At 35.2% G+C, this 26,589-nt stretch overlaps 3 protein-coding genes and 1 non-coding gene across 4 annotated transcripts in view; 2 read left to right on the forward strand and 2 right to left on the reverse strand.

The window, feature by feature from the left end:
• Positions 1-16,676, reverse strand: part of arhgef11 (Rho guanine nucleotide exchange factor (GEF) 11) — a 58,987-nt gene extending 42,311 nt beyond the window's left edge. Inside the window, exons 1-16 of the mRNA XM_073836737.1 lie at positions 15,467-16,676; positions 10,751-10,842; positions 10,561-10,665; positions 7,725-7,774; positions 7,576-7,633; positions 7,298-7,491; positions 5,941-6,012; positions 5,755-5,862; positions 3,658-3,706; positions 3,518-3,555; positions 3,295-3,384; positions 3,145-3,213; positions 1,458-1,562; positions 1,256-1,354; positions 1,132-1,174; positions 924-1,020 (exon numbers count right to left, since the gene is read on the reverse strand). Coding sequence (XP_073692838.1) covers positions 924-1,020; positions 1,132-1,174; positions 1,256-1,354; positions 1,458-1,562; positions 3,145-3,213; positions 3,295-3,384; positions 3,518-3,555; positions 3,658-3,706; positions 5,755-5,862; positions 5,941-6,012; positions 7,298-7,491; positions 7,576-7,633; positions 7,725-7,774; positions 10,561-10,665; positions 10,751-10,842; positions 15,467-15,501 — 1,304 coding nt within the window. The 5' untranslated portion in view covers positions 15,502-16,676. The remainder of the gene's footprint in view (positions 1-923; positions 1,021-1,131; positions 1,175-1,255; positions 1,355-1,457; positions 1,563-3,144; positions 3,214-3,294; positions 3,385-3,517; positions 3,556-3,657; positions 3,707-5,754; positions 5,863-5,940; positions 6,013-7,297; positions 7,492-7,575; positions 7,634-7,724; positions 7,775-10,560; positions 10,666-10,750; positions 10,843-15,466) is intronic.
• A 1,853-nt stretch (positions 16,677-18,529) lies between these two features.
• trnae-cuc (transfer RNA glutamic acid (anticodon CUC)) lies at positions 18,530-18,601 on the reverse strand. Its single transcript has one exon. It is a non-coding gene; the product is annotated as a tRNA-Glu (tRNA).
• A 639-nt stretch (positions 18,602-19,240) lies between these two features.
• On the forward strand, positions 19,241-24,038 carry myadma (myeloid associated differentiation marker a). Its single transcript, XM_073837429.1, has 2 exons — positions 19,241-19,340; positions 21,279-24,038. Exon 2 carries the CDS (start codon positions 21,339-21,341, stop codon positions 22,221-22,223), a length of 885 nt encoding a protein of 294 aa, XP_073693530.1. The 5' UTR covers positions 19,241-19,340; positions 21,279-21,338; the 3' UTR covers positions 22,224-24,038.
• Positions 24,039-25,504: 1,466 nt separating this feature from the next.
• On the forward strand, positions 25,505-26,589 carry LOC141332442 (myeloid-associated differentiation marker homolog). The gene has a single exon (XM_073837575.1). The coding sequence runs from the start codon at positions 25,510-25,512 to the stop codon at positions 26,377-26,379; it is 870 nt and encodes a 289-aa protein (XP_073693676.1). The 5' UTR covers positions 25,505-25,509; the 3' UTR covers positions 26,380-26,589.

Genomic DNA, 26,589 nt, shown 5'->3' on the forward strand with positions numbered 1-26,589 from the left:
CGGATAACATTTAAAAAATAGTTTTTATCAGGTTACACACTGATTATTTATCACTCAAACCCCTTTCTCTACCTGTCCATTGGTCGCGTATATCCTCCATGTTTGTAGTTTTTTAACACTTTTTATGCGTGTTTGTAGTTCTAATCGAATCCTCGTTCACGGCGCAGTGTGTTGCGGGCAATATTAGCCGTTAGAGTGTGCATTGATCGTTAAGTAGTAGACCATCCGGGAATCTTTGGAATACTTTTTAAACATACTACGATTTGGGACATACAATACTATTTAGGACGGACGTCTTTGGCTTGTCTGAACGCTAGTTTGTGCTCCAGTATAATCGGTCCGCCTAATCTCATCCAGTGAGAAACGTTCCGCGGTGCAAAACTTAGTGCGATTAAAATGCGTTAAAAAATTTTAACGCGTTATTTTTGTGTAATTAATTAATCTAAATTAACGCGTTAAAGTCCCGGCCCTAATATATATATATATATATATATATATATATATATATATATATATTTTTTTTTTTTTTTTTTTTTTACCATTTTTTGGTACCTTTGTATTAAATCAAGCAAATATAGTCAGGAACAAAACTGAAAAGTCAAGTGAAGATTTATGGCTCAGTGTAGGAGAAAAAAACTCATTTTGAGAAAACAGCCTTTAAAAATATTGAATAATTGAAATTATTCACACAAATAGATAAAGTGCTATAAAAAAAACAGCTTAACAGTGTTTTCTGGGTGTTTTATTTCCACTAGTCTGAAAAACAAAAAAGCCCAAAATCTCAAACCTGACAGGTGCATGGAAAAACAGTTTTTGTCTGCAGTGTCTCCCCTTCAGCTGAAAATGTTGCATCCAAAACAAAGTGACAGATTATAAATGAAAGTTAGCAGAAGAAAAAAGTCAAAGTAAAGCTGAAGCCACACCTGTAGTCTTGAAGCTGGTCTTGAATGTCTGGAAGCACCTGCTGCTGGAGTTCAGACAGCGGTCCTCGGATGTCCTCCTGCGCGTGCAGACGGTTCTCTACATCAACACCAAACAAAAACCTCTTTAACTGAAGCTCCATCACACTGCCATCAGTCTAGATGCGGTCTAGTTGAGGTTTTTCTTCAAAAACTAAACACTAAATCTCACCGATATCTGTCAGAAACTCCTCTCGCACTTTAATCTTCAGAGGCTGAATGGAACCAGAAACAAGTTGATTCAGAAATGCATCAAAAGCAGTGCAGAGGTTTGTGGGTGTAGATCAGATACTCACGGCATCATGGTCCAGGAAGTGAGAGCAGATCTGAGGGGCGAGTGAACGGGCGTCTTTGGTGCTCGAGCCCAGATACGCCTCCACAGATAAATAAAACAACTGCAACAACAACAAACACACATGAGAATGTCCCAGATGCTCTTCTGGTTGTGGCTAATAAATAAGCACATTTAATATCTCATATGAAAAAGCAGACACTGACCAGTGGGTTTGGATCTAGCAGTTGACTGAACACGTATCTCATGAACACCGTCATGTGAGCCGGACGACTCTTCAGCAGCTCGATGTCCTGAAACGGCCCGTCCATCTATGAAGAAGAGTTGGAATAATGTGGGATAACAGGTCATGTGACTTACACGTCCAGTTTAACAAAAGCTGTGTCATTTTTGTGCTATTTTAGTAGTACTACAAAATTAATAATATTACCTTTTATTGCTTTTTTTACTATTCAAGTTTAAGTTTGAGTTTAAGTTAAGTTTAGGGTTTCTTTTTTAGATTTCTGTTTAATAACTAATAATAATATGCAATAATGAAAAAACTAAAAAAAAAAAAAAAAATCATTTTATACATTTAATATATTTTTTCTACTTTTAAATGTTTGGTTTATATTTTTATTTATTTTGATTTTAGTCGTTTTATTAATTTAGCATTTTTTCAACTTTTGAATTTTTTATTTTTTCATTTGTACTTTTGATTGTTTATTTCTTATTTTGTTTATTTTTATATCTGTAAATATAATAACTAATAATCATTTGTACTCAGTTTTGATTTTAGTCATTTTATTAATTTTGCCATTTGTACTATTTTTATATATATATTTCTATTTAATAACCAATAATAATTAGCAATAAGTTATTTCATTTCTGATTTTAGTCATTTTATTAATTTTGCCATTTTTCAACTTTAGAATGTTTTTCTTTGTACTTTTGATTTTTTATTTCTACTTTATTTCTTTTTTATATTTGTATATATTTTAGTCATTTTATTAATTTTGCCATTTGTTTTACTTTGAATTTTTTTCTACTTTCTTTAAAAAAAATATATATTTTTATTTAATAACCAGTAATAATTAGCAATAAGTTATTTCAATTCTGATTTTAGTCATTTTATGAATTTTGCAATTTTCCAACTTTTGGATTTTTTTTATTTGTACTTTGTATATAATAACTAATCATCATTTGTGATTTGTTTTTATTTAGTTTTGATTTAAGTCATTTTATTACTTTTGCTATTTGTTCTACTTAGATTTTTTTTCTACTTTATTTATTTTTTATATTTCTATTTAATAACTAATAATTTAAAATTATATATTTCAGTTCAGTTCAGTTATGAATTTCTACTTTTTAATGATTTATCTTTTTATTTCTGATTGATATTTTGATGTTTTATTATTTATTTCTATTTCTATATAATAATAATAATAATAATAATAATAATAATAATAATAATAATAATAGTAATAGGTAACACATTATTTCATTTTTGTATTAATTTAGCAATTTTTCCATTTTTGTCAACTGATTTGATTTCTGTTAGAAGAAACATCAATATTTATTTTTCTAAAGTTTAAGCTTTTTATCTAATATTTCAAATATCATATTTATTTATTTTAGAGAAACAACTGGGTGACACTGTGTCAAAAATATATATTTACAATTGAATTAATGTTATTTAAAAATTTTAATAATTTAACAAATTTGTTTAGATTTTTTATGTTCGATGTAGTCATGTGACACAAAATATCTTAAATGTTTTTTTATGTATTTATTTTAATTGTTACATATAATTAATTACTACCTTTTAATCAACTCACGAACCAAAATTTGAGAGATCCTGCTATAAACTGTGAGATATGCGCTAAGTAAGGCATTTAATGAAAACTCTCTCACCTCATTGATCGAATACCCATCCTCATCCTCCTCTTCTTCCTCTGGCCCGATGATCTGCATCTTTCCTCCCTGAAGAGACACAAGACAATCAGTCTCAAAGCTCAGAAGAAAACGCGCACAAGCCCAACAGGAATCTAGCGTTTGCCTCACCGAATCTGAGGTTTGTGCGTCGGATCCCTGCCGGCGGAGCAGAGGGTTCCTGAGGAAGGTGGATGGGGAGGAAAAAGGACTCTCACACGTCTAAAGAGGGACACGGAGGACGGGAAAGCGTTGGAATAATGGATAGGGACGTCTCAGTCTGTTCACTTCCCTTCACACACCTATGATTTTGATGGGAATTGTTTCTGAATGTTGTAAAGTGAATTATACTCACCTCAAAGTCTCCTTCACTGGAGTCCATCGATAACCGACCTGCCAAAACAGGAAAACCACACCAAAAATAAATAAATAAATATTGTAGATTAATCATTTGAGCTGGGACTTATAACCTATAGTTTTATTGACGATACCAACCTTCTCCGGCTATGAGATAGTTGGCGACAGCTTCTGATCGAGTGCCATCCTGAAACAGAGAGGGGATTGAAAATGGCAAATGATCACGTGGAAAACTGTGTTTTTGGAAACAATAATTGACTAACCCCCTGATATGAGGGTTCAAATGAACCCTGGTGTGTTACAAGAAACAAAAGCTCAAAAAAAATGTGCAAAAAAAATCTGAATGCAACAATTTGTACCTTTAAATGCAGTCCACATAAAGAAAACGCAGTTTGTTGTTAGTTTTATTTAATTACTTTCCAGCCACGGATAATCCCAATTAATAAGTGCAAATTGACTGGATGAAGCATTATTATTAGGGCTGTCAGTCAATCATTAAAATGTTTAATCTACCTAATTATCTGACTTAATTAATTGCAAGCTGAATTTGGCTGTGAAAACACCCATAAAAGATTATTTGAAGCTATTAATGTGTTAAATGAGAAAGGCGTTGCAAATAGTAGCTTTAGAAAGAAATATTTGATTCAGCATAAAATATATTACACATAAACATTTAGGCATTTAGGCAAAAGAAGATCATTTGAGAAACATCTCATCAATGAAAGTCATTGGTAACCAAAACAAAACGACAGCATACAATCTTTTTAGGGTGAACTATCCCTTTAATGTTTTTATTTTAAAATTTTTTTTTTTTTTAAATAACACTCTAAATTAGAGACTAAATCTGCCAGCAGTTGGTGGTAAACGTCTTTATGAGTCATTCATTCAATTTGTTAAAACGGTGGATTCATGCTCTTTGTATAAATTGGCTTTTGAAGGTTCACACGATTTGTTCAAAACATGGGTTCAATCAGAAACGAAACCCTGCAACAATTCTGCTCTGACTTAGGTAATATGTTCTCTGCAAAATTGAGCAAATTGACAATATTGTCTTTAAAATAACACAATATCAACTTCTTATTTACTGAACTGTTGGATAAAAATCACATTTAAGCTTGTAACAGATCGGGACAAAATCAGCACTCATGCTGCAAGTGTGATATTGTTTAATATGTGATATATATATATATAAAAACATGAGACAAAATAGAGTGTAGTGTAATTTTAGTATTATCTAACTAGTACTACAGAATTAATTATACTAGTTAATTACCTTAATTATTTTCTTTTTTAAATTCAGTTTCCATTTTAGTTTAAGTTTTAGTCATTTATTTTATTTTTATTTCTATTTAATACTTTTTTACATTTGTACTTTGGATTTTTTTATTTCTACTTTGTTTCTTTTATATGTCTATACAATAACTAAAAACATTGCAGTAATGTATTTGTATTAAGCTTCGATTTGAATCATTTTATTAATTTTGCAATGTTTTTACTTTTGAATTTGTATTTCTTTTTTATACTTCTATAACTAATAATTAGCAATTATTTATTTTTATTAGGTTTTTGTCTTTTTATCAACGTAACTTATTTATAGCAATCTTTTTAACTGTATTTTTTTATATTTTTATATATAATAACTAATAATAATTACTGGCTTGTTTTTCCCGTTTTGATTTTAGTCCTTTTATTAATTAAAATTTTTTTATACTTATATATATATATATATATATATATATATATTAGAAACAGAAAACTATTTTTTAAAAAAGTATATATTTTTTTATTTATTAATTTAAATTTCATATATTAACAAATAATAATTGGTAATAAGTTATTTCATTTTTTATTTAAGTCACTGTATTAATGTAGCAACTTTTACATTTTTGTCAACTTATTTAATTAAAATCAATTTAACTTAAAATCAAGTTTTTTTCCAAGTTCAAGCTTCTTATTTAATATTTCAAATAGCAAAAGCAGTTAAACCTACAGCCCTAATTATTATGGATTATAGACTTGTATTTTGGACAAAAATTATTTTGAAGTTGAGTTTGAAGCGATGGACTTGTTTCTTTCCCTTTCACAAGATGTTAACAGATGGACAGGAATGGTGTGGATTATTGGGATGTTTTTAATCAGCTGTTTGGATTCTGATTCTGACGGCACCCATTCACTGCAGAGGATCCATCTGTGAGCAATTGATGTGATAGTGTTCAGCTAATCATGTGTTCGTACCACATCCTGCTGGATCTTCACTCGTACTTGATTGGCTCTTCGTTTGGCACTTTCTATCCGCTCCTCTAATGACAGCGAGGGGTTTCGAGACTGTTCCTCCAGAAGGTTCTGCACGGAGAAAGCAGCAAACATCAATAATGAGGGGTTTAAAACAGACATGGTTGAACATATTAGAGAAGCTGATACCTGTAGCTCTGCCTCTTCCTGCTCCAGCATCTTTCGGAGGATTTCTGTGGCGTGTTTCTGCACCTCAGGGTCCTGCGAATGATGGAGAACCATATTAAAATGATAAAGCCTTACTTACTTAGTTTACTAACAAGGGCATCTTTTTCTAAATTCAACATTTTACATAATTTTTCTGGATGTTCTGGTTTAATTAAATTTAGTAAATCAACAGAATTCCTAATATTTAATTTAACCATTTATTAAAATGTTAACAATAGTAGTGCCCTATGAAATGCTTTTTCAAAAAGTGTTTTTCGCTTCCATTTTTTTTGTTTAACTTTTAAATAATCAAAAATAGTGTGCAATCAATTTTTTTATATATATATGTTCTAATAACTAATAATAATTTTCAATAACATTTTTATCAGGTTTGATTTTAGTATTTTTTTTTTTATTTAGCCTTTTTTAACTTCTTAATTTCAGTTAGTAGTATTTTTATGAAGCTTTCTGAAGTTCAAGCTTTTCATCTAGTATTTACATTTTATTTTAAATAAAACTTAACCTCATAATAATAATAATAATAATAATAATAATAATAATAATAAAAGTGTTGATTTTTTGGCTTCCATTTTAATTATTATAAATGAATTTAGTTTGTTTGTCTGTTTGTTTGTTTTCCAATAAAAATGCCATTATTTAATTAATTTCTTATCATTTTTTTAACATAAATATAAACAGTGTAATTAAATTCTAATTTAATAATAAAAGAAATGCCTTATCCTTTTCATCCTTATATTACATCCTCTTAATTTAATTTATTAACTATTTACTACAATTTTAACAATAACAGTAAAATTATGTTAATACTGATTTTTTTCTTCAGAAATTGTCCATTGTCCGTTTTCATTTTCCGTGTTTTATGACTTAATGCAACTGTTTTACCAAAAAGGGTGATAATTAAATGAATTCTTAAAAACTTAATTTAGCAAATCTTTCAAAAAGTAGTCAAACTAAATTTAAACAACTGTTTTTATTCATTGAAAAAACCAAGCGGTACAAAGGACAATTGTGTGATTTTCCTTAAAAAATATGTATTAATACTATTGTTTATTATTACATTTAGAAAAATATTCCACTATACAACTTGTGTCATAATTTCTTCAAGTCAAACCAAACTTCAGATTTAAACAGCAGTCTATTTGTGCCAATATCCATAGATACTAGTCCACATCCCTACTTTTGATTTGCTCATTATGACATTATGTGATATACACAAGCTTTATGACTCTATTCTGCATTTTCTACTTTGTGAAAAATCTGTATACTCTAGCCAATGAAATGTCTTAAATTAAAAAAAATTAAAAAATAAGGTTTTTACCTGTAATGGTTTGGGTCCTGTGATCCTCTGAGTCGGGGTGCTGCTTCCTGTGGGTGGCGTTGTTGGAGGAGGCGGGGCTTCGCCACCCGGCGCCGTCCTGTGATTGGGCAAGAGGTCAGTAGAAAGGGGCTGAAGCGGGACAGACGCGACTGAAGGAGTCGGGCCTTGAAGAGTTAATGCCACATACGGCCCGGCTGTCAGAGGAAGAGGAAACACATCAACACTGACACCGATTCTCCTCACAACCAGAAAACTAGATACACAACTACTAAACTCACATTTGATCATCTTTACCACTTCCTGATGAGACATGGAGGAAACCAATGAACCATTGACCTGAAAGGCAAACAGAGATATGAGGTTAGTTATTAACTAAATAAGCATATCTTTTGTTTTACAATGGCAAAACGTGTTTGATTGAGGATACCTTAATGATTCTGTCTCCTTCCTGTACTCCAGCTTTGACCGCCGCTCCACCTGCGAGGACAAAGAAAGCAGGTTTGATTATGACAGCCGTTTTTTGTTTATGGGTCTTTTCCCACAAATTTTGCTTGTATGCAAATTGTACACATTTCTAGTAACTGTGCAGTTAATTCTCATATTGTATTTTCAGGAAGTTTTGGAAAATTTTCCTCTACCCAAATTTGTCAGTACCAAAACTCAATACTATATAATTTAATAAGAAAGATTTTGCTTACATCTTCCTTCTACATACATTTTTTCTGTTTTATTAAAATGTTTTCAGAGAAACAAATCAATAACAATTAAAATTTTAGCAATATTTATGCGTGATTTATGACATTTTTTGTATTTTGAATCCATTTTTTCAAGTCAAAAGTGCAAAAAGTTGATCATACAGATTTCAAAGTCAAGGACTCATTGGTTTTAATACACTTTGAACCAAAAAACTATCATAACATCTTAGTGAATAACTATTTTTGACAAAACATCCCATGTTTTGGTCACGATTGGACATTTTTTTTTTTTTTTAGTGGCAGTAATGTTTTGGCAGCGACCACATCACATTACAGAATTTAAACTCGCATATTAAAACAAAACTAAAATACCAAAAAAAAATTGCAGTAAATGTACTAAAATAGTTTAATTCACTTAAAAACAAAAATCGAAAATATTTTTAAAAACAACAATGGAATAAAATGCTAAAAGTACTTTAATATAATTTTCTTAAGTTTAATTTTAGGGCTTAGGGGTAAAATACCCACTAAACAATGATTACTTATATTTAGCTTACTGAGATTTAAATTTTATTGTGGGTTTTAATCGATAATAAAAGGATACTTAAATGCTTTTTAAATGTGTTTTTGTGTGTGTGCTATTTTAAATAAATGCTGTTCTTTTTATCCATTTATTGATCAAAGAATCCTGAAAAAAAATCACAGATTCCAAAAAAATATTAAGCAGCACAGCTGTTTTCAACATTGATAATAAATCAGCATATTAGAATAATTTCTGGAGTTTATGCTGATGATTTAGCTTGGTATCATAGGAATGAATTACATTTTAAATTGTATTCAAATAGAAAACAGTTATTTTAAACTGAAAATGTATTTTTGATCAAATAAATACAGCCTTGATGAGCATAAGAAACGTCTTTAAAAACCATTAACAATATTCCTGATCCCACACTTTTGAGTGGCAGTGTGTGTTAAAATTAGGGCCGGGACTTTAACGCGTTAATTTAGATTAATTAATTACACAAAAATAACGCGTACAATTTTTTTAACGCATTTTAATCGCACTTAGTTTTGCACCGCGGAACGTTTCTCACTGGATGAGATTTGGCGGACCGATTATACTGGAGCACCAACTAGCGTTCAGACAAGCTGCGTCCTTCCTAAATAGTATTGTATGTCCCAAATCGTAGTATGTTATATAAAAGTATGAATATAAAATATTCATATAATAGTATGAATATAAAAGTATTCCAAAGATTCCCGGATGGTCTACTACTTAACGATCAATGCACACTCTAACGGCTAATATTGCCCGCAACACACTGCGCCGTGAACGAGGATTTCGATTAGAACTACAAACACGCATAAAAAGTGTTAAAAAACTACAAACATGGAGGATATGCGCGACCAACGGACAGGTAGAGAAAGGGGTTTGAGTGATAAATAATCAGTGTGTAACCTGATAAAAAATATTTTTTAAATGTTATCGGCGTTATATTCCATGTGCAGCAACTTTTATAATGATAGGTTTGGTCATTAACGTTTAAATGCATAATTAAGCAAACACAAGAGCAAAGTTCTCGGCATGAAAGACTCGTTAAAGAACGTGTCTCTTAATTTCTCTCTAATACGGTAGGAAATTAAATTAAACGAAATGTAGATAATGTTAACTGTGATGATTGAAAGGGCAGTTTAAACAGTGACAGCATTCAGGTAACTAAGCAACAAAGCGTCCGTTAAAGAAGTAGTTATGACGAAGTATGTCCCAAAGCTTGCCTACTATTCTGCTACATACTCAAAAGTATGTACTTTTCTTCACAAAAAGAGTACATACTTATAGGGCATAGTATAAGTAGGTGAATTGGGACGCAGCAAAACAAACCACAGTGAACATGGACAAAAAAGCTGATGGGACCGCTTTGGTTGGCCCTGTGGATGGGAAATTTTGTTATAAAAAAACGAATGGATGGAAGCGTCGATAAGAGCATGGTTGTGTGCAAGCTATGCAACAAGGAATTCGCATCTCACCGCAGGACATCGAGCCTATTGCTACACTTAATGGCAATATTGCACTGGTCTGTTGGACTTGGTTGAACAAAAATAAACAATATTTTGTTGCTTAAGCTTATGTATTCAGTCATTATTCAATGGTATACTAAAAATCCATATGAAAAAACTTCTCACTGTTCTCAGGTCAAATATTTATATGCGATTAAAATGCGATTAATTTCGATTAATTAATTACAAAGCCTCTAATTAATTAGATTAAATTTTTTAATCGAGTCCCGGCCCTAGTTAAAATGTAATTTACTCATGTGATGCAAAGCTGAATTTTCAGCATCACTACTTTTACCGCATTACAGTCTTTAGTGTTCCATTAAATCATTCTAATACTACATTTGCTCATCAAGAAAAAATTCTGATTATCATCAATGTTAAAAGTTCAAAAGAGCAGCGTTTATTAGAGATTATAACATTATAAATGCATTTACCGCCACTTCTGATCAATCTAATGCATCCTTGCTAAATAAAAGCATTAATCTATTTAAAAAAAGGTGTATTTGTTACCTGGCCGAACATTCTGCACTAGTTTGATTCTCTCGCCACAGACGGTGAAGCCAAACCCCAGATTGTCCCTTTGCACAACCACACATCTCTGGACTAAACCTGTCCCTACGAAACAAACAGAGACATTTTCAAGAAAATCAAGTCATGCAATTATCATCGTTTGCATACGAGAACTCTTAAGATGCATTACCTGCGTTGTCCGAGGAAAGATCAGACAGAGTCTCCCTCTGCTGAGCAGGAGAAGACCGGCGCTCCGAGTCTCCTAACGTCAGACTGCTCAACCTAAAAAAAGACAAAAACAATGCGATATTAAAATCAATGCAACGAGAAATGGATAAGAGCACAGAGAACAGAAAATACGAAATAAGGAAGGATGCATTCCACTTAATTGAAGCATGATGCAAAACAAAACCGAAAGTGGGTGAATTTTTAACAAGATCCGAGACTGAACAAAAAGTAAAAGGAGCTTAGATACATTCCTGAGTTTCACCAAATAGAAAACAGCGCTTGATACAATTCAAAACAAGTGACGTTTTAATATTACTTAAGCTTTTATTTAGCTATCATGCCTGGGATCCACAAAAAAAACCATGCAATATATCTATAGACTTCATCCTGGTCTGCTGCTAATTCTAACACAAAAATAAACCCAGAAAACTCACCAAGCAGCAAAAGGACTAAAAGGAAGCATGAAAGAGAGAAGGAAGGCATTACAGTGAGACAGAATGACGAAAAAGAGCGAGAAAGGTAAAGAAAGAGCAAATACTCAACGTGAAAACCATCTGAGAAAGTGAAAGATGTGCGAATGAGTGTCTAGCTCGTGTAACTCCTCCTAGATAAGCACACAGTGGAGGAGGTTTGTCTGATTGACAGCTCTCGGCGTGACCGTCCCGACAACATTGTTACTCAACCGCGCGGCAATTAGCACCGGAACCTGTGGTTAATCACTGATGGATGGCATGTCATTTGTTTCACTTTGATTTATCATACCTGGGCAGGTGTGTTTGTTTCTTAATGGCTGCCCTGCAGTCACATGACACAAACAGGAAGCGGACGCAAAGGAAAAAACAAGTCAATAGGAAAGAGAAATAAAAGATCTTGAGACAGAACAAGACACATACAGACAGAAATACACACAGACAACTGATTAATGAAGAAGCGGGGCTTCTGATGGATGATCTGTTTCTAAGCAACTCCATCATTCATCAGTAGCTGTGATGCAAACTGATGCACCGAGAGAATAAAAATAGCTACAAGGAAACTAAGGCACGAATGGAAAAACCTGTATTGTTAGACGGGACATGAGACACTGATCTGAGGAAGCAGACAGTAAGCGTCTGAACTTAATGTTACCTTGCAAGCACACCAAACCCTTGAGTTTAGTCAGTGTCTTTAGTGTATTGACTGTAAACAATGATTTTGTCTGGGTTCAGTCCAGGTAAAACCTACAGTAAAGTCTTGGAAATGGAGTCTAGAGTTGAGTGATAATCACGCATTTCTGCTTAAATATCTTTATCAGTATTTTACTGCCTGCAGTCCTACTTACACTAATGTTCTCTGTTCAATAAAAAATTACTGAACTTGTTTTTTTTTTAAATAAATTTTTGTATTCAAAGTACAGCAAAAACAGTACAATTTTGAAATATTTTTACTATTTAAAATAACTGTTTTCTATTTGAATATATTTTAAAATCTAATTTATTCCTGTGATTTCAAAGCTGAATTCTAGCGACGTCGCTCCAGTCAGATGAAATTAGTCTATTATGATTTGCTGCTGAATGTTTTTGTTATCATTATTGTTGAAAACGGCTGAGTTGATTTTTATTAGGTTTCTTTGACAAACAGAAAGTTCAGAAGAACACCGTTTATCTGAAATATAAATTTTCTGTAACATTATACATGTCTTTATTATCAATTTAAAACACCCTTGCAAAATAAAGGTATTAATTTCTATCATTTCCTTCCATTTATAATAAAAAAAGATCATTAGATCTTTCTATTCAACAAACAATCCTGAAAAAAAAAAAAACTGTTTTAAATATTGATAATAGTAATAAAAATAAATGTTTCTTGAAAAGCAAATTTAGCATATTAGAATGATTTCTGAAGGATCGTGTGACACTGAAGACTGGAGTAATGATGCTGAAAATTCAGCTTTGATCACAGGAATAAATTACATTTGAACATATATTCAAATAGAAAGCAGTTCTTTTGCATAGCAAAATTATTTCACAATATTACTGCTTTTGACAACCAAGATGTTCATATGCCTTTCTTTAAGTTTTCTGAGAAAAACATTCCAGGATTTTTCTCCATAAAGTAGACTTCAGTGGTGCCCAATGGATTGAAGGTTAAAAATGCAGTTTAAACGCAACTTCAAGGACTCCTAATGATCCCATCCGAGGAAAAAAGGGTCTTATCTAGCGAAACCATCGGTCAAATTCTTCACAAAAATCTATATTTAACCACAAATGCTCATCCTATATTAGCTCTGAGATGCGCGTACTCTGTCCGGTTCAAGACAGTTAGGGTATGTCGAAAACTTCCATCTCATTTTCTCCTCCAAACTTCAAAATCGTCCAACATTGCTGCTTTATAAAGAGCATTTGACCTTCTTTGCACATTCACTGGGTTGGTACTTCTGCAGCAAGAAAATGAAATGGAAGTTTGTTGACATACCCTGTCTTGAACCTGTCTTTAAAAAAAATATAAATACAAACTCTATTATTTTTTTTATTTTTATTTTTTACAAAATAACCAATTGGATAAGACCCTTATTCATCAGTTGGGATTGTTTAGAGCCCTCTGAAGCTGCATTTTTAAAGGATAACTATTGCCAAAATGCATCCTGGGGGGTGTTCCATAAACCAAGTTTACCAAATAAGTCAGGCTTATTTCAGTTAGTCTGACTTATTTTGAGCCAAATCAAGTGACGATCAGTCAGACTAACTGAAATAAGCCTGACTTATTTGGTAAACTTGGTTTATGGAACACCCCCCATGGGCTGTTTTTTGTTTTTTATTGTAAACGAGACAAACTTATATCTAAAAGCATAATTAGGACAAACGAGCCGTTTTTGAGATTGACCGTGATTTTGTTTTGTGGTCAATGGCCGGTGAATGGGAGAACTAGGGGCATAACTTTGAGCGCATCAAAATCGATATTTTTACGACACTAAGACTCGACACACCATGAAACTTTGCTGGAAGTATCGCCTGGGTCTCTACACATGAACTCCAGCATTGAGAACATTGTTTGTGTACACAGAGTTTACTAAAAAGAAAGGTTTTGAACAACTCACTTTCACTGTTTGAGTTTCCGCTCGCGGCCGTCTTGCCAGTCAAGAAGTGTCCATCTCCGAATGCGAATGGACTCCATAGGACAAAATATTAGGCTTATATGAGGTTCTTTTTACAACTAGGTTAATATTGTTTTTTACTTGCGACAAAACAACGAATTAGCCGTGCATTTATATGGAAATATGCTTTAGGAGCTATCCATCTTTACTGTCCTCGCATTCGGAGATGGACACTTCTTGACTGGCAAGACGGCCGCGAGCGGAAACTCAAACAGTGAAAGTGAGTTGTTCAAAACCTTTCTTTTTAGTAAACTCTGTGCACACAAACAATGTTCTCAATGCTGGAGTTCATGTGTAGAGACCCAGGCGATACTTCCAGCAAAGTTTCATGGTGTGTCGAGCCTTCTTAGTGTCGTAAAAATATTGATTTTGATGCGCTCAAAGTTATGCCCCTAGTTCTCCCATTCACCGGCCATTGACCACAAAACGAAATCACGGTCAATCTCAAAAACGGCTCGTTTGTCCTAATTATGCTTTTAGATATAAGTTTGTCTCGTTTACAGAAAAAAAAAAAACAGCCCAGATTGCATTTTGGCAATAGTTATCCTTTAAACTTCAATCCGTGGAGCACCATTGAAGTCTATACTATATAAAGAAGAATCCTGTAATGTTTTCTTTAAAAAACATAATTTCCTTGCGACTGAAGGAATGGACATGTTGGATGGCATGGAAGTAAATTATCAGGAAATGTTTATTTTGGACATGGAGTAATCGTTTAAATCAAGCCTTTTAGCAAATTTGTGACCCTGGACCACAAGTAGCACGGACATATTTGTAGCAATAGCCAACACTACATTGTTTGGGGTCAAAATTATCGAATTTTTCTTTAATGCCAATCATTAGGATATTAAGTAAAGATCACATTCCATGAAGATATCTTGTGAATTTCTCACCGTAAATATATCAAAAGATAATTTTTTCTTAGTGATATGCATTGCTAAGAACTTCATTTGGACAGCTTTAAAGGCGATTTTCCCAATATTTAGATTTTTTTTGCACCCTCAGATCGCAGATTTTCAATTAGTTGCATCTCTGCTAAATATTATCCAATCCTAACAGACACAAATCAACAGAAAGCTTATTTATTCAGCTTTCAGATGACGTACAAATCTCAATTTCAGAAAATTGATCCTTAGGACTGGTTTTGTGATCCAGGGTCACATTTGTCATTTTTCTAATCTCATTTTTGATTGCAACATTAAGAACGGCCAATGCATGCTATTGAATGACATCAAATGAAAATGTGATTAAATGGAATAAACACTTACATATCCGAATATTTTCTCAGATTAGAAGCTTTTAAGAACTGACACACTTGCTAAACACAGCTCAAGCAATCAGATCTGTATAAAGTACTAATACTAGCTGAGATTGTGCGTGACATATGTAAATAACACCACCAATAATGCATTGCGTTATATAAATAATAAGCCATATTTAAGTGTTCTTCTCATAAAGCAGAAATGAAACGAAGATTAAAATCCCCACTGAGCACGTTAAGATAAAAACAATCGGTTTCGGTCTAAAGGTCGCGTAAAGAAAACTCACCTGTCCAGCGTGGAGGTCGGATGTCGAACACTCATGTTTGTCCGTGTATTTGTGTAGTGATTTTATGTCAGTCTGAGATCATGTCATTAGTGTAGGAACAGCTGTATTTCCTCTTCCCACTCCTTGAGATGAGTTTTGTCCTTTCGCTGCTTCAGGGGTCAAAGTTCCTTTTGGGAAAACGCAGTGGTCCTCCTCACCAACATCGCATCGACCCCTTTAATAAACAAACTCCAAATGCAAATCCCTTCAGTACTTGGTAGTGTCACAACATCTAGACTCTCTCTCAGGCAGGATCAATACGCCGCATTTCTGTTTTATCTCTGGAGCTTCAAGTTAGCGAAGATTCCTGAGCACTGAATCATCTTTCCTCTTTAGGATCGCTTTAAAAACAGACTGCGGACTCAATCCAGTGTATAAAAGGGTCGAGATGATTCACAGTGAGATTCAGTGTTTTTAGTAAGGTTATAGTGGTCTACGGAGCTACTGATCTCAATGCAGTGCAAGTGGAGCTTTTCAAAACCAAAGGCTGGAGAATACAATGCGTGCAGCCACATAACCCACAGTGATAGGAGACAAATAAAGTGCATTGAATTCATTGATAAGCAGCGAGGTTCACAGTGGTGACAGTCGGAAAACTGCGGATTTGCAGCTCAACGCACTCCACTGAATGGCAAATCCCGTGTTTTCAGCGAAAACCCCAAAATCGCTGGAGACCCGCTGTTTCCAGTGCACTCGAGGCCGCACGCCGCGCATCCCCGCCGCCGCGTAGGGACTGGCGCCGCACTGGAGCGCGACTCCGCCGGCCGCGGACGTTCACCTTCACGGGCGTGGGATAGAACGCTAGCGCGCTGTGGGGCAACGCGATCCAGACGCGATCTTCTACACTCGCGGTGCGGTGAACCTGCTGGATCGCTTTCGTTTTTGCGGTGCAATTATTGTCCGGATTTTGGCGACTTGCACACGCTCGTTTGCTGGCCAGCGAGATTCATTTGATCTGCAGACGGCTCCGTAAAGACTTGTATCCTGGCTGGTCGCGGTTTTCGCATTTGTGTGGACGCTTAAGGTTGATTTCCTCTCATTGCTTCCCAAAAATGTGTAATCTGTGGGGTCTTTAATGGTAGTGTTATCCCAATGCTCGAGCGTTCGCCATTCTGGAATAATACCATCATCCTTGGGTTTATGTTTGGCTACTAGGAAGGCAAACAGACTCAAGCTCGTCCTCTATCGGTTGGATTCCGCTATTGCGTGGAAAATTCGTCTGTGGGTCACATTGACTGTTATTTTTAATTATTTTATTATTTTTCCTGACATGACAATGGTAATTACGATAGTATTATTTATGCTATTATATACTTCTTTGTAAAGTACCGCATTTATGTGTGAAAATAGATAGAAACGAATCCATTATTTGAACATTTTATAAACTAAAGTAAACAATATGGATCTGCCTTGAATGAATGTTATTATACTTAACTATAACTAAAAGCAAAACGATTAAAAAAAGGTTTTTGAAAAAACAAAGTGACCCTGGACAACAATCCAGTCAAAAGTACCAAAAAAAAAACAAAAAAAAACATTGTGGTTCAAAATGATCGAATTTGCTTTTATGCCAAGTTTATATTAAGTACAGATCATGTCCATGAAGTTATTTTGTAAATTTCCTACTGTAAATATATCAAAACTTATTTTTTTGATTAGTGACATGCATTGTTAAGAACTTAATTTGGACAACTTTAAAGGTGATTTTCTCAATATTTAGATTTTTTTGGCACTCTCAGATTCCAGATTTTCATATAGATGTATCTCGGCCAAATATTGTCCTATCCTAACAAACCATACTTCAATGGAAAGCGTATTTATTCACACTCTTGTTATATTAATTGACCTTTATGACTGGTTTTGTGCTCCAGGGTCACAAATGTAAACTGAAAGAAAAATAGTATTTCTAATTAGACATAAAAAAAAAACAACTAAAACACAACACAATTATCAAAACTAAAATGAACACGAAGAAAAATAAATAAATAAAGTACTAATTCAAAATATGTACCAAAAAAATTATATTAGTATCTCTATGATTAGCATAACCCAGTACAGTTTTTATTTTTATTTATTTATTGTTTTGGGGTAACCTCTGTTGTAAGATGTTTACACATTTTTTTTGTACATGTTTTAATGAAATTTGTATAAAACAGTGACACACAGCCTAATTTGGCAGTGTTTTGTAATTATCAAAATAAAAAAATAATACCAAAATATTTGCTCTACTCTACTCTAATGTAGCCATTTAGTAGTTCAAAAAGTTTATTCTGGATCAGAATGGTCTGGATTTAGAAACCCCATTTTTTGCTATCCATGATTAGGTAATCTTTAATCTTTAATATTACTTATATGTGCCTGTTTTCCAAAGGTTTAGATACACACTTTTTTAGATTTCCAAATCTGGAATACTAGTGCTCTACAGAGCCCCTAAAGGGACATGGTGATGGAAAAAAATGAGATAGGGAAAAAAATCATTATATATATATATATATATATATATATATATATATATATATATATATATATATATAATGCTTAGTTTCTTACCACATCAGGCTTTTAGACGGGCAGACGTCGTCTGGAAAAGCTCAGTGTCTTATAATGTCTTATTAACATCATATTTTATTGCTTAGTTTTATGATTAAAGCTCTATTTCTAAACATACAATTTTTTTTTTTTTTTTTTTTTTTTTTGATATTTACAGCTGTATAGGGATTTGGGGATATATTTCATGTTAAAATGTTGCATTTTTTGGACCAGTTTTAAAGTTGTATTACATTTTTGATCCTGAAATCCACCCTGCAGAATAATTTTTGGATCAAAAGTATCCCAATCTTACTAAAAAAAAATTGAATAGCACAAATTGAAGTTTAATCCAGATCAAAACCAAGATTGGATTTTGCGATCTAATCCGAATTCAGAATCTTTTTTTCTTTGGAATAACCCATTTTCGACATTTGAACGTGAAGAAATAACTTATTCACATTTATAATTATAAAAAAAAAAAAAAAAAAACATATGTTCCCTGACCGGGAATCGAACCCGGGCCGCGGCGGTGAGAGCGCCGAATCCTAACCACTAGACCACCAGGGAGCGGTGTTTTCACACGCCATTAGATGTGACTATATAATTAAATAGTCATGAATAATCTTAACTAGAACTACAACATCCCTCACTAGTCACTGGTTTAGCACATGATTAGTCACTCTTGATTTAGAGGCGCTACGCCACGTTAAAAATCTGTAAAACCACAGACAGACTGCTTTTACCATAATTAGGCTACTCTTAATATCATTAGATTGTCTAATTGAACATTTTCCTCCCCTTATTCACATTATATATCATTGTACAGTCCTATTATTTGCAGTTGTTTTGCTCCATACCCTTAATATATTTTACTTCAGATAATCTGCAGCGGCCAGCCTCAGTCACGCCTTTGTTTCGATCGTGTTTATCCCACAGAGAGAACTGAAAATGCTACAGTTAGCAAGTTACCTTTAAAGACAAGGCATGATTCATATGGAAAACTGTATTCAGATAAAAAACCGAGAAAGAAACTAATAAGAATTTTTGTTCTGTATGTAAAAAAATAGTGGCAATATCACATAATGGAATGCAAATAGTCAAATCTAATTTTAGCACACAAATTCTTTAGACAGTATGGAGAGGTCAAATGGTATGAGAAAGGCAGTACCTAATTTGGAAGGAAATGGGCGTGGAGGACTGAAGTGAGTCCCGTTAAGGAAGAGAACATCTGGGCAGCGTCACAGGAGAGAGGCTCGGATCTCCTTTGTGAAACAAACTGGAATAAAGCAGAAAAGGTCTGTACAAGGTATGTCTGCATTATTTGTTTTCTTATTTTCTGTTAAGTTAGTTAAAGTTCGCATTGGTCTTCATTCAGTGATTTAGAAGCAAATAAGATGTTATTTTGTAGACGAGGCTTTCAGCCTGAGGAATGCGCTTCATTTTCATAAGCAGCCTACGCTTTTGTTAAATGTAAGTGCTTTGTATCTGCGCTCAGTTTATGTGTTATGTATAACATATATTACGCATTCATTGAACACCTGGCAACTTTTCAGCGATTATTAAGGGCATTTTACAAGATATATGAACAAAATGCGTCGCTATAAACGGGGACGTTTGATTCCCCCACGAACCCCAGGTTCACTTTTACGCTAATCTCAACCTCATCCGAACCATAAAACACAACAACCACACCCCTCACCACATCCGTTAGCTGCTAGAAAGATGGAGGAAAAAAAACTGCTTACATTTAATTTAACATAAGCTACGTAACTCAGTTAAACTGCATGTAATATATAGTTTAAGTCAGTTCCAAAGGCTTTAAAAACTCAAGTTGAGATGTGTTTTTTTTTGTTTTAATTGTGTGCTGGCTCCTTGCATCAAAAATGGGTGGTGATGTGGAGGAAGTGACCCATAGCTGAGTCACGTAGGCCCACTGTTGATATGGTTTTGTTAGATACGTGGTGTTACCTCATAGGATTATATGCTATACTTAAATTGGGACATCATGTCTGAAGTTGTGCAAAATACTAGCTCTTAAAGAAACAGTACACCCAAAAATGAAAAAAAAAGTCCTCAACCCAACTGACCTCTGCTTTAAAAGGTAAATCTTTGGCAGAATGTCCTGGTTGACCTTTTGAAGACCTAGATCTAAATTGTTGCTTGCTGAACTGATCGCTTATGCACACTATTGTTAATCAGATTTGAGAGTTATGGTAAAGGGGAAAAACACACCAGTCAACTTGTACAATGACATTGTGATGCTTTACAGTCAACTATTTGAAAATCTGAAATCTGAGGGTGCCAAAAAAAAAAGAAAAGAAAAAACATCTAAATGTTGAGAAAATTGCCTTTAAAGTTGACTAAATTAAGTTCTTAGCAATGCATATTGCTAATAAAAGATTAAGTTTTGATATATTTACAATAGGAAATTTACAAAATATCTTTATAAAACGTGATCTTAATATCCTAATGACAAGGAAAAAGATCGATAATTTTGTCCCATACATTGTATTTCTGGCTATTGCTACAAATACACCCATGCTACACCCATAAGACCGGTTTTGTGGTCCAGGGTCACATACGAGGTTCAGTAAATAATGATAAAAGATTTCATTGTTTTGTGAGCCATCGCTTTAAAAGTGATCATGTGCAATAAATTGGAGGACAAATATGTTAAAATTTGTTGTGCTACATTAAAGTAATAGTTCACCCAAAAATGAAAACTCTGTCGTCATTTAGCCTACTCACTATCAAGTTGCATTAAGTTATTTGCCAAACAGTTGCTGGTAGCCGTTGACTTCCATAAATTGGAAAACATATGGAAGTAAATTGGTGCCAGCAACAGTTTGGTTACCAACAGTCTTCAAAATATCTTTTGCGTTCGTAAGAAATTCCTACAGGTTTGGAACAACATGGGGTTAAATAAATGATGCCAAATTTTCAGTTTTAGCTGAACTATGCTTTTAAATCAGTCTAGGGAGTGAGTGCATATCTATCATGTGTTTTTTTTTTTTTTGGATCAGCACGTAATGGTATGAATGCAACACAATGCACACTTTAGTAAAACCAATGCAGTGAAGGAAACAGCCCACACTTCCTCCTAAAAGTGTTGAACCATCTAAAGGGGCCACATGCGCAGACAAACACGTCTGAAGTGCTTCTGTTGAGCATGTCAGATCTCTCAGCCAATAGCATGCTTTGTTGATTCAGATGGTCCATCTGCCTCTCTTTTTGTCCTTTGCAGAGTCACCAGAAGGACACACGTCGCACACCTTTAATTTGACGTCCCAAAACTTCTCCAATCATGCCTCTTGTGGTCTTGAAGTCCTCCCGTCTCACGTGGGTGCGTTTGGCCGCTCTGCTGTTCACCTGCGTGGCGTTTAGCGTGGCGGCCCATGGAGGGGCGGTCGGAGGCGGCATGGCCGACTGGAGCATCTTCTGCTGGGCTTTCAGCTTCGCTGGGACCCTGCTGGTTTTGGTGGTGGAGGTCATGGGTCTCCAGTCTCGTGCCCCTGTCTCATGGACCAACTTCCCTATTACTTTCGCCTGCTATGCCACGCTTCTCTGCCTGTCTGCGTCTATCATCTTCCCGCTCTACTTCCTGAAGGGCCAAACAGTGTACAACGAGGTGCGAGACCACCGGATCGTCTCCACTGTCTTCTCCTGTCTGGCCACCGTGGCTTATTTCGTCGAAGTGAGTCTGACACGAGCGCAACCGGGTGAAGTCGCTGGATACATGGCTACAGTTCCAGGGCTAATGAAGGTTTGCGAGACCTTCGTGGCCAGCGTCATATTCGTGTTCGTCAGCGACCCCATCTCTTACGACAGTCACCCGGCTCTGAAGTGGTGCATGGCCGTCTACTGCATCTGCTTCATTATTTCGGCCGGCATCGTGGTGATGTGCGTCGGAGAATGCACCGGGTGGCTGCCGTTCCCATTCGCTCGCTTCCTTTCCGCCTACGCCCTGTTGGCGGTCGCCATGTACCTCAGCGCCACCATCATTTGGCCAATCTTCAAGTTTGACAGCCGTTATTCGAGGAGCTCAAGCCGACCATCTTACTGCCAAAACATTCAGGGTTTATGTCCGTGGGATAAACTGGTCGCCGTGGCCGTTCTCACCGCTCTCAACTTCCTGATCTACCTGGCGGATCTGGCGTATTCTGCCCGGCTGGTGTTCGTCACGGCATGAGAGAGCAAGCGTTCGTCTTTTGCCTGACACTGATGAAATCTTTGAAAGCTAAAGATTTTGCAGACTGTGCTTCAATGAGCTCAAGCTTTTATTCCAAGTTTTTGGAGCAGGAAGAACACGTTCAGTGAATAATGGTGCGTTCAAGTCAGAAAGACTGTATTTATGAGTTAAACGCGTGTGAACACCACCACAGTGTCATAATTATGGGGTGGGAAACAGTGTTATTTTAGTCGGATTGATATACTGTCATAGTTTCTGTTGATCATTTGAATTCAATTTTGTTTTTATGTCTTCTGTTTTCAAAGTTGTAATATTTTATTGTGTTTTTGAGACATATTTACCATATGTGACCCTGGACCACAAAACCAGTCTTAAGTAGCATGGGTATATTTGTAGCAATAGCCAACAATACATTGTATTGGTCAAAATTATCAATATTTAGTTTACGCCAAAAATCATTAGGATGTTAAGTAAAGATCATGTTCCAATGAGATATTTTGTAAATTTTCTATCATAAATAAATCAAAACTCAAAATTTAATTTCCTACCATAAATATATCAAATATCAAAAATGTTTGATTAGTAATATGCATTGCTAAGAACTTAATTTGGACAACTTTAAAGGCGGTTTTTTTTTTTTCAATATTTGGTTTTTGCACACTTTTTCAAACAGTTGAATCCCAAATCCTATCCTAACAAACCATACATCAATGAAAAGCTTATACAGCTTTCAGATTGGGTCAAATGTACCCTTATGACTGGTTTTGTGGTCCAAATGGTACCATCGTAATTATGAACACATTGGTTTAGTTATTTCTCTACAGTGGCTATTGAAATAGAAGTCTTCACATTCATAAATGTCTCAATCCCTTTGATCTTTTACTTTAAAAAATTACAAAAATCGAACTTTTGATTGGAAAATAAGAATTTTAAATGTCAGACGATCTCATTGTTTTCTCCTATAATGCCTGATGAGTTTGGAAAACATCTGACAAGAGATCAAAGATCTTTTCTTCATCCAGAATCACTCCAGAACTCTCAGATTTCCAGCTCCATGTTGGTGCTCCTTCTCTTCAGTTCACTCCACTCATTTTCTATATTTTCTTCATTTTGTGCTCACTGACACAATTTTGTTTTGATTTTTGTCCTGTTAGACATCCAACCACGGCCCATTATAAGATTTTCTAGCGGGACAGTCAGGTTTTGATTTTTATCTGTTGGTATTTGATGGAATCCATGATGGCATCTATCTGAACAAGATGTCCAGGAGCTCTGGCAGAAAAACAGGCCACAACTATATTTAATTTAACACTTGGGGTACTTTTTTAGCCATGTTTGTACCAAACCCATCTTGAGTGTTTGCTGATAAAATGTTCTTTTTTTGTTTGTTTGTTTGTTTCATCTGACCATAGAAGACATTACTTTTCAAACATTCTATAGTTGGATGAAACAAAAAAATAAGATCATGACTTTCTAACTCATAACTACAAACTTTCAGGAGGACTTGAACGCACCATTGATTGTATTTTTAATGTGATTAGTGCATTTTCTGATTGTGCCACTGCTGCCTTATGATGGAGTACCGCATCCACGTCGCTGTGTTCAACTACTGTACATTTGTGTGCTGTTTCATGTGACTTGAAGCGTATGTTTGTCACGCGTTATCATTGACGCATTGCATCAAATTAGCATTTCATGGTCTGTGTTCATGTGTTCTAGTGAAAGTGAACAATTCCAGAGCAAACCATTTTCATATGATTTTCTATAATATTTTCAAATGTATCAAGAACAAATAAAGTTGTGATATGAAAACAAGTTTGTATTATAATTTACATTTTGTTCATTGGTTATAGAGTATTTCTGTCATGAGCATGTAAGAAATACATGAATCACCCCGTAGCAGATCTATGCAGGTGGAGCTGGGGAAGATGGAGGGTTTCTGAAGCACGTTGCAACTGCGGAACCAAGCACTAGTCATATATTTGAATGTTGAGCAGCGAGCTAATTGGCTACTGATACAAGAGAGAACCAATCAGCTGTGCCTTGTGATAATGATGTCATTATGTCATTTATCGAACTGCGCCATCTAGAGTTTCATGCCAGAACTTTGTTTTATTTTAATTATTTTACCCCTATTTTCATATTGTCTTATGCGCATGGTCTTCTAGTAAAGTACATGAATGTGACATGACTGTCCACAGGTTTACAGAATGAAAGACCAAGAAGGAATGACTCCAGAAAGAAATTATAAGCTTAATAATATTAAGCTTTTCAGAAAATGGCCAAGGTGTGACCTTGTTTTATGAACACCGAACTGAAAAAAAAAAAAAACACTTTTGTCACTTTTATCAATTCAAAACATATAAGGGCATAACTCTAACTTACTAAACTTGTTTATCTGGGTTCATAATGTCTTTACATCAAAAGTTGCTATTTATCAACAAGTTGTGCATTTACTTTTTAGAGGTAATTTGATGAGACAGTCGGGTAAGCACATTTTTATCACTTGTTTAAAATCAATTATAGGTTTGTTGTGAAAAAGCACATTATTTGATGAAAAATATACAATGCACATATATAGTGATGCACATATGTAGAGATAAAGTGTCTTTTAAAGGTTACAACAGTTGCCTCTTTCAAAATCTAGTTTTGTAACTGTATATATATATATATATATATATATATATATATATATATATATATTACATTCCATATACTTGTGATCATCCTTGGGAAAGCATTATAGGCTAAATGCAGAGATGAAATGAAAATTTTGTCATCATTTAATCACCCTCAAGTTGTACCAAGTTATTTGCCAAACAGTTGGTAGCCATTGACTTCCATAGTATGGAAAAATATGGAAGTGCATTTCTACCAGCAACTGTTTGGTTGTCAACATTCTTCAAAATATATTCTTTTGATTTCCTCGGAAGAAATTAATTCCTACAGATTTGGAACAACATGGGGTTGAGTAAATGATGCCAAATTTTCATTTTTAGTTCAGCTATCCCTTTAAAATCACTTTTTTTGTTTTGATCAGTACGTAATTGTTATATAACCAAGGCATGAATGCAATACAATGCACACTTTAGTAAAACCAATGCAGTAGAGGAAGCCCACACAGTTCCTCCTAAAAGTGTCAAACCATCTAAGGGAGCTGATTGGAGCCAACAGCATGCTTTGTTGACTCAGATGGTCCATCTGCCTCTTTTTTTGTCCTTTGCAGAGTCACCAGAAGGACACACGTCGCAGACCTTTAATTTGACGTCCGATAACTTCTCCAATCATGCCTCTTGTGGTCTTGAAGTCCTCCCGTCTCATGTGGGTGCGTTTGGCCGCTCTGCTGTTCACCTGCGTGGCGTTTAGCGTGGCGGCCCATGGAGGGGCGGTCGGCGGCAGCATGGCCGACTGGAGCATCTTCTGCTGGGCTTTCAGCTTCGCTGGGACCTTGCTGGTTTTGGTGGTGGAGCTCATGAGTCTCCATTCTCGAACCCCTGTCTCATGGATCGACTTCCCTATTACTTTCGCCTGCTATGCCACGCTTCTCTGCCTGTCTGCGTCTATCATCTTCCCGCTCTACTTCCTGAAGGGCCAAACAGTGCACAGCGAGGTGCGAGACCACCGGATCGCCTCCACTGTCTTCTCCTGTCTGGCCACCGTGGCTTATTTCGTCGAAGTGATTCTGACACGAGCGCAACCGGGTGAAGACCTCAGGTTCATGGCAACAGTTCCAGGGCTAATGAAGGTTTGCGAGACCTTTGTGGCCAGCGTCATATTAGTGTTCATCAGCGACCCTAACTCTTACGACAGTCACCCGGCTCTGAAGTGGTGCATGGCCGTCTACTGCATCTGTTTCGTGATTTCAGCCGCCATAGTGGTGATGTGCGTCGCCGGATGCACCGTGTGCCTGAAATTTAAGCGTTTTCTTTTTGGCTACACCCTGTTGGCGGTCGCCCTGTACCTCAGCGCCACCATCATTTGGCCAATCCTCAAATTCGGCAGCCGTTATTCGGAGAGCCGTCCGACCTCCTGCCAGTACAGTCAGGGTTTATGTCCGTGGGATAAACTGGTCGCCGTGGCTCTTCTCACCGCTCTCAACTTCCTGATCTACCTGACGGATCTGCGGTATTCTGCCCGACGGCTGTACATCACGTAATAAGACAGCAAACAGATGTCTGTCATGTCAGAAAAAGATCGTATTTACAAGTTGAGCATGCAAGAACACTACCACAAAGTCGTTAACAGTATTTCCGTATCCTAGATACACTATTATACTTATTGTTAATATGTTAGATACTAATTTTTTTAATTACTTTATATAATATTACTATTTTTATGTCTTGTATATCTTTCCCCTGGTTTCACA

This window comes from Garra rufa, chromosome 3, assembly GCF_049309525.1.
Source record: "Garra rufa chromosome 3, GarRuf1.0, whole genome shotgun sequence".
NCBI lineage: Eukaryota > Metazoa > Chordata > Actinopteri > Cypriniformes > Cyprinidae > Garra > Garra rufa.